The sequence below is a fragment of the Marmota flaviventris genome, chromosome 9, assembly GCF_047511675.1.
Source record: "Marmota flaviventris isolate mMarFla1 chromosome 9, mMarFla1.hap1, whole genome shotgun sequence".
In the NCBI taxonomy this organism is placed as follows: domain Eukaryota; kingdom Metazoa; phylum Chordata; class Mammalia; order Rodentia; family Sciuridae; genus Marmota; species Marmota flaviventris.
The window spans coordinates 62,557,280-62,566,085 of NC_092506.1; the positions used below are offsets into that span (position 1 = coordinate 62,557,280).

At 42.7% G+C, this 8,806-nt stretch overlaps 1 protein-coding gene across 1 annotated transcript in view; it reads left to right on the forward strand.

Annotated features, from left to right (window-relative positions):
- The window catches only part of Ppme1 (protein phosphatase methylesterase 1), a 62,240-nt gene extending 53,950 nt beyond the window's left edge, over nt 1–8,290 (forward strand). The window contains exons 10-14 of the mRNA XM_027942493.2: nt 680–809; nt 1,682–1,726; nt 4,937–5,001; nt 5,621–5,688; nt 7,105–8,290. Coding sequence (XP_027798294.1) covers nt 680–809; nt 1,682–1,726; nt 4,937–5,001; nt 5,621–5,688; nt 7,105–7,123 — 327 coding nt within the window. The 3' untranslated portion in view covers nt 7,124–8,290. The remainder of the gene's footprint in view (nt 1–679; nt 810–1,681; nt 1,727–4,936; nt 5,002–5,620; nt 5,689–7,104) is intronic.
- Nucleotides 8,291–8,806: the final 516 nt, after the last annotated feature.

Sequence of the window (8,806 nt, forward strand, 5' to 3'; positions counted from 1 at the left end):
TAAATCAAAATATGAGGAAAAAAAATACTTTACCAACAAAATCAACCTATTTTCAATTTTACCATCTGTTTTTTCACCTAAGCACATCACTTTTTTCCAACAGTAATTCTAACCTAGATGACATGTAACAGTCCATTTCTTTCACTTAATACTGTAAACATTTTTTTATCCTACAGTGTGGTATTTGTAATTATTCTTTTGATGATATGTTCTTTTTTCCAACTGAGTATAAGAAAAGTTTGATCTTGGCTTTACAATTTACCAGTTTATGATCTTATAAGTTACCTGTATCATTAAAGCTAATAAAAATAGCTGGGCATGGTGGCATGTGTCTGTAGTCCTGCTACTCAAGAGGCTGAGGCAGGTGGATCATGTGAGCCTAGGAGTTTAGAGCCAACCTAGGTAACAAAATAATACTTCATCTCTTTAAAAAATAAAGAAAAGGGGAAAAAAAAACTAATAGAAGTAAAAAAGAAAACTTTGGATTATCTAAAAATGGAGATTTCAATAACCTGTGTAAGATTACCATAGGATTAAGTGTTTAATAAAATGCCTGGAATTCAGTAGGTCCTTAGTAAGTGCTAGTTTCCTTCCCTTTCCTTTTCTCAGGGACCTAGTTTTTATCCTATTCCTCCAGGGGTGGCCCTCAGAGACTCAGAATTTGCTCTTATTCCTCCAGACCAAGAAAGACCATCCATATACCTGGAGAATTGAACTGGCAAAAACAGAAAAATACTGGGATGGCTGGTTTCGAGGCTTATCCAATCTCTTTCTTAGTTGTCCTATTCCTAAATTGCTGCTCTTGGCTGGTAAGTACATACATACGTGTGTGTGTGTGTGTGTGTGTGTGTGTGTGTGAACTTAGCTGCAGTAACAAAATATCATAGATTCGGTACACAACAGATAGGTATTTTTTTTCACAGTTTGAGAAGCTGAAAGTCTGACATCAGGGTACCAGTAAGATTGGACTCTGATAATGGTTCCCTTCCTGGTTTGCAGATCATTGCCTTCTTGTGTGTTCCTATGTGGACCAGAGAAAGAAAGAACGAGCTCTCTGGTGTCTCTCCTTATAAGGACACTAATCCTTTTGTATCAGAGCCTCACACTTTTGGCCTCACTTAACCATGATTACTTCCTATAGGTCGTAGCTTCAAATACAGTTACATTAGAGGTTAGGGGCTCAACATGAATTTTGGAAAACAATTAAGTCCATAATAGTATATTGTCACCTGAGTATAACCTTTTAAAAACTATTAACCAAAGTTAATCTTCTGTGCCCTTTCTCCTCTCCATATCCCAATTCCTACACCTAACTAAGCATATGTATCTATTGGGATGTCCTGATTTGGGCCTGACTTTTGTACCTGATTAAGACCCGTTCCCCCTAGAGCTAGATACCGTGGTGTAAGGATAGCCTGACTGTTTATGAGAATCAAAACAGTAAAACCTTGTTTCCAGAATCCACTTTAAATGAGCAAAATGATTGTAGGGAAATCTCAAACCTGGAAAGTTTTATCTGGTAAAACTATACCATCTTGAATTTAGGATCAGCATTAATGTGAATTAAGAATGTCATGTTTACAACTTTATCACAATTTTACTTAATATTGGAAAAGCAAAACCTGTTTCACGGGGTCTTTTCTGGAAAGATACTTTTATTGATTCTCTTGTTTTGTTCTAGGTGTTGATAGGTTGGATAAAGATCTGACCATTGGCCAGATGCAGGGTAAGTTATCCACAAATTATGCCCTTGGTCTCATTTTCTGAGGGCAGAGAAATAGGTAGTCATGTGGAAATTGATATTCTAAGATGATGAGATACAATGGAAAGAACAGGAACTTTAGAGTAAGACCTACCTTTGACTTTTACCTCTACTTCCAACCCACCATATAATTATGGGGCAAGTGTTTCTCTTTTCTGACCAATATTCCTCCCTCCTCTCCCCCCTACCTCTCTTTTTCATCTAAAAATGAGGATTATAAAACTATGTTTCAGAATTACAAGAATTAAAATGAGACCATGTGTTTGAAAATAATAAAATACTACATAGGTAAGTAAAATTGTGGACAGAGATATTCTATATACTGATCAATGCTTTTATTATTTTAAAATTTTTTTAGGAAGGGAAATATCCAAGATAATCCAGATACCAAAAGATCTAAAAATCTATTTAGAAGATAGCATGGTGAGGTGGTGAAAGCAGGTGCTCCAAAGCTGAGAGAAATGGGTTTTGAATATTGCTTTCCTAGTAATTGTTTTACCTGGAGCAAGTTACTTGACTTGTCTCAGCTTTGGTTTTTTTCATGAGTGAAGTGACAAAATTAATGGCAGTCTCAAAGGGATTGTGAAGTATAATGAGTAGGAAAGTGACAGATTGAGCATTGTGCACAGGTTCAGGTGTGTTGGCCATATGGCATTGGAGACAGCAGGACCAATTTTGTAGAGTTTTCTTGCTTTAATATGGGTAAAAGACCTGGTGAAAGTGAAGTCAAAAGACATTACATCTGGGGTGATGGGAAGAAGAGGTGCCAACTCCTAAACTACATGGATTCACGCTTAAGCAGATTCTGTTCTTAACCTTTCTTCTTAGTGTTACTAGTTTTGTGACCTGAGTGAATTGCCAACTTCTTTAATCCTGAGTTTCTCTATCTATAAAATGGAGATAATAATATATCTTAATACTTACTTACAAGATTGAAGTAAGAAAATGTGGGAGAAGTAAGATTCTGACTTATGATACTTTTCATTGTGTCTAGCAAACATAGTATATGTAATTTCTCATTAGATGCCCTCCTGTTTCTTCAGTATGGACTATCCAAGGCCACCTTCTCTTTAAGGAAAGTATCCCATGAGTAGAGAGTAAATGGCTAGGTTGAAGGATGTTCCATTGAACAAAGGAAAGTGGCTAAGTCTGCATAGATCCTAAACTACAGCTTTCCCAGCACTTGTGTTCAAACCAGTCAAATGTGTTATAGAATTCTAGAAATCTACCACTTATTCATGGTGCAACTTGGATCAATGAAAATATTCCCATTTCATAAAATAATTATGGGAATAATTGTGAGGATTAGTCATGAACATGTTAATTTATGTGTACCCAACCCAGTGTTATTAGTATATATGAGTTCTTCCTAGTTACTTATTTCCTATTCTCCCAAAGAGGAATGAAAAATACATCCATAGTTATCAGAGGCTGACCTCATAGAAATGGTGTTGGGTCTAGTCATTGTTCAGAGATTCATTCATTTATCCACGATTTAAGCACCTACTCAGTGCCCCACTCCTGTGTTGGTATATAGAGCAAGTAATAATACTAGCTCCTGTTCTTGTAGAAATGACATGCCCTTTGGGAGGTAAGCACCAGTGGCATGTAATATATAACAAAGAGGGGCACCCACTGCTGAGTGTTTGGATCCAAATGCATTAATAGTAGTACCTTAAAAGATTGAAAGGAGAGGCAGCTTGGCTGGAGCCCTAGAGGCAGCTTACTGCAGGAGGAGGGTCCTAAGCAGGGCTTTACCGAATGGAATAGTTTCAATTCATCCACTAATAAAGTAGCATTATGCCGCAGTCTGGCTGGGCACAAAATAACTGAGCTGCCACAAAGCCTTTTAGGTTCAAACAGCAACTATTCTCCCCCCCCCCCCCCAACTCTCACCGGCATTCTACACACAGTTCCCGGAAACACACTCCCTCCACTGGGCTCCGCGAGCCAATTCTCCCAGAACCCTGGGAGAACTCAATGGGAACTCCAAAGTAGCAGGATCTGCCCTAATCCCAGAGGCGCCCTATGCCCCCCCACCCCAGCAGGGTGACCTTTCAACCATTCCCTCTGGCAAAATGCCAGGCTTCTTTCCGACTAAATTTCAACAGCATTAGACAAGACATTTCATCCATCATGACCTCAGTTTCATGATCTCAAAACAATGTCAGTGTTTATCCTGTGTAATTTTATAGGATAGATTTGAGAATCTATTTTAAAAGTTGATAGAATAACAAAGAAAAAAACTTTTTGAAACACTGTGTAACTACGGTGAGAAGCACAAAATGAGGACCAGGACTTCCAGAGCTTATTATTTTGTAAATGAAAAGCTGAGTCACTGAGTCTGTTCATTATACCTGTGGGTGCGTTTGGTCTTGGTCACTTATCCTTTATCTCCTTAGGGACCTTCTTTATCAATGATCTCTATTCTTTCTGTCTCCCTCCTTCAATTTTGTCGGAGTTGGGATCAAATCCAGGGCCTCATACATACAAGGCAAGCAATCTACCTTGAGTCCATCCCCAGCCATCTGTTCATTCTTTAATAGTTCCACATTAGTTGTGATCTTAGTGTTTCAAAGGACAGTGTTAAGAAAGTACTTAGTTCAGTGCCTGACACAAAAATACTCAAACAGTAACTTTTGTAATAATAAACATCAAAATTCTTAAATAGTCTACAAAAATCCTTAATGTGGTTACTGCTTACCTCCAGAACCAAGCTTCCTGTTATTTCCAGGAATAAATACCACTTCAAGTTTTCCCTCCCTTGTGAAGGCTGTTCTTTCTGTACAGGAGCCTTCCCGTTGGATTGTGAAGCCCCTTTCCCATGCTCTCACAGCCCCAAGTGCCCGTTTTCATCATAGCAACTACATGCTGCATTTAAATATTGATTTTTGTGTTTTATTCCTCTACTAGACTATAAATCCTGTGAGGAAAGGATCTTTTTCCTGTGAGTCTTGCCCAAAGTAAATGCACATTAAATAGGTATAAAAGGGAAAATAATTGACCAGAGGTTACAGTTACAGGTATTTATATCATCATCAAAGACTTGGTCATTGGGTCTAAGAGGTTTGGGGTGGGGGAAGGTGCTATATTCCTGGAATGGCCTGTGAAACTGCAGAGGTAGTAAGGAGAGGATAAGTCCCTGAGGTTGCCTGGCTTTGTTTTTTTCTCCAGGGAAGTTCCAGATGCAGGTCCTACCCCAGTGTGGCCACGCAGTCCATGAGGATGCACCCGACAAGGTGGGTCTGGTACTGAAAGACGTAAAAGGACAAAGTGTGAGAGTAACTTTGGATATCACAGAAGACAGGACAAGCCTCTTGAGTCTCAGCCTGCATTACCCGCGGCAGCTGCTGTAGGTGGGGCCTGGGTAATGCACCAGCTCCTCAAACCTCTCCCTGGCAGATGCTTATGATCTGGGCTTTGTGGGTCTGAGCTGAGGAGCTGCTGCCACCCTGCTATTTTATACAAGGGCCCTTGGTTAAGATCTCAAGTTCTCCTTCTCCGTATACCTAAAAGCCAAATGGAAGAAGGGATCGTTGGAGTAGAAACTACATCCTAAACTCCAGTCACAATTAGGAATTAATATGGGCTTCTCCTTTGGGAAAAAGGTGCTTGTAACTCTGAAAAGCTGCTTGTAACAAGAAGCTCTCATTCTTCCTGAACTCTCTGGAGCCATCCCTGGCAAGGATGGTGCAGAGGAGTCTCCCACCCTGGGTTCTTTTGCTCTTAAGTTGCCCAGATTGATGGGACTGATGTGAGGACACCACCAAGCCTGACCAACCAACAGATGCTCACAGGACTCCCAAGGCTAGCAACATTACTCACCTTCATATGACCTGGAATCTCTCCCTTTTTCAGGTAGCTGAAGCTGTTGCTACTTTCCTGATCCGGCACAGGTTTGCAGAGCCCATTGGTGGATTCCAGTGGTAAGGATATACAAGGGTTTAGAGCCCTGCGGTGCTGGCCAACTCAATACACAAGCATTTGCAGGGTTATCAGTACTCTGCTTTACCTCTGTTTTGTTTGGGTCACCATGCCCCTCCTTCCTCCTCCTCAACAAAGGGCATGGCATGTGTCTTTCTACAGAGCCACGTGGGTTGTTGGCCCAATGAGCTGTTGCTGAGACTGCAGTTGAGTCACACCTTGTCTCCCACCCCTCACTGTAGTGTGCATTTCTTCTTGAAGCACTCCTTCTTTGAGGAGTCTGGGATGGGAATTGGTCCTTATCTGGAGAAATTCTCTACTACTGAGCAGAGCTGGGAAGGCCATTGGGGGAGTTTGAGCAGGATTTTAAGCCTCAGCACGATTGATAACTGGGAGTAGGCAATTCTTTGTCATAGGGGGCTCTCCTATTGAAGGATGTAGCAGCATCCCTGCCTTTACTTGCCAAGTGGCATTAGTACTTCCTGTACACAGTTCTGACAGTCAAAAATGCCTGCAGGTATTACAATATCTTTTAAGGGAGGCAAAAGTGAGAAAACCACTGGTCCAGAGGAAAAAAGGAGACCAGGCCTCTCATCCCAGGAAGTCCTCCATTGGGAGACACAGTTGAACTCCTTTGGGGAGGAGAGGCATGTTGACCTACACCAGTGGTTCAGGCCACTTCATGGACCTCCTAGTCTGTGCTGCAAAGGCCCTTGGTTCTGAGAGATCCAGTCAACTTGATGAGTTACTCCTGCCATTGGAAAGCATCTTGTTGTATTAGTAGTAGTAGTAGTAGTGGTGGTAGTACTGGGGATTAGATTGAACCCAGGGGTACATTGTCACTGGGCTGCATCCTCAGTCTTTTTGTTTTATTTTATTTTATGACAGGGTCTTGCTAAGTTACTGAGGCTGGCCTTGAACTCTGTCCTCCTGCCTTAGCCTTCCTAGTTGCTAGGATTACAGGTGTGCTTGGAAAGCTTCTTCTTTTGATGAGGGTTCAGAGGAACTTGCTCCTTACCCTCAGAAAGCTTGAAGAAATATTTTATGCCTTAGACAACTCTGAACACCACGGCCTGGGAAATGATAGTGACAGGCAGAGAAAGTATCAGAGATGATGACAGGATGCTGTCACAAAAGTGACAGTCTTAGGCCATTCCACACATCTAGCAACTGATCATTGATGGATCCCAGGAATCAACAATAAATGCTTCATTTCTCTTAATGAATAGTTTTGGGGACCCGTGGTCAAATGAGCAGTACAATGAGTGCAGACCCTGTGTCTAGCCCTGAATGAGGCCATGAGAAAATGGGACAGATATGCAAGGGCTTTGGTGGTGGTCATAGGGAGGGAGACAGGTAAGTATGGGAGAAACTATTGGTAGTTACATTTGTTTCCCTTCTCTTTTTACTCTTGACAGTGTGTTTCCTGGCTGTTAGTGACCTGCTTTCCACCCCTCCCTCAACATTGAGCTCTGTTGTAAATACATCGCACCAGAGGCCACTGTGATGCCGCTGTCTCCTCCTCACCATCCTGCCCGGCCATGTGACACCGGCTCCCTATAGACGGGCATCCCCAGATGTACAAACCCTTTTGTGTATTCCTGCCAAAAGCATTGTTTTCCAGGGCCCTTGTTCAACATTGGCCTGCCCAGTCCAGGGTCCCCAGCTTTTACCCCTTCCCTGTATAGGGGTAGCCTCTGCCTGTTCTCCCTGCCTTGCCTTCGGAGAATACCCATTCCTGGCATCATGCAATGCACCTGGGCCTAGGTGTCTCTTCAGGCTCAGGGACCTCCATTCTCTGTGATTATTCTTGGCATGGTCCTGCCCTACCTCATGGGATGGACAATGCACAGGGTGGTCCTTATTTTTCCCCTAATACCAGTCAGGTACCTTTTTATCCCAGTCTTACTCTTCTAGGTTCAGAAGACCCAGAGAAGCCAGGATTCCAGCCTTAGGTACAGGGAGGGGTGGTGGATAGGTAGCAAGCATCACAAGAAACCAACCTGAAAATCAGGTACAGCCAGTCCAAGCACATGGCCTCCCATCTGGGTGAGCCCACTATCCCACTCCCACATGTCTGGGCACCTGCCCTGGGCTGAGGCCAGGCTGCTCCAGGGGCCTCGAGCCCTCACCTGACAATGAGCAACCCGGGTTAAACACAGCCCATGCACAAAGCCATAGGCTAAAACCTGTGGAATTGTTTTTAATAATTGAATTTAACCATTTTCATAGTTGGTTCTGGAGGTGTGCAGAATGCCCACTTGCCTCTTCTAGGCCCACAGCTTCTCATTGCCATTTGTGGTTTCCAAGCTACTCTACATAGAAACATTACAACCTAGCATCCCCAGTCTTTGCCCTCGTCCAGCTGCCTCATCCCCAGCATCGCAGCCTCCCCCTGCTGCCCAGGCACGCCATTTCCAAGGGCAGGGAGGGGCAGTCTCCTAAAGCCCATCTTTTCTGTGACTGTCTAGGTGATGTGTAGCCCCCTCCACCTTTCACCCAACAACTTCCTATCCCTGTCCTGCTGCAGGTCCAGAATCTGGGACCTACTTTGTTTGTTATTTATGACCTTGTTTAAAGAAAATAAATATCTCCCAACCTTTATGCATCTCTGTGGAGTTGTCCTTATTTCTGCTAATCTGGGGGAAGAGGTACAGTTCATTGAATTTTTGTTACAGAAATCCAAAAAACACTTTTCCTGTAGCCTGTGAGTATTTGTGCTCTTCTTGCTCCCCAGATCAAAATACCTAGTGGGGTGGACAGAGCCAGTCTCTACTATAGCCAAGGGAACCTGGATTCCAGTCACATTTCTTTTACTGGCACAGAACAGTATAGTCTGCCTACATAGCCTCAATCATTCATGGCTTCACTTTTGCCAATATCCAAACTTAAGCACAACCTAGATGTCTCCTGAATTCTAACCCTTAGATGCCTTAGGTCTCTTCCAGAAGACCAAAACCATCTTCATATTCACCACTTCTAACACTGTCCTCATCTTCTTTCTCAAATTTGCCTTCTGTCTTTCCTAACACAGTAAGAGATAGCTACAATCAAGTCTTCAGTGGTCCAGACCCCCTACACTGTTCTCTCACACCCATATCCATTCTGCCACCACATCTG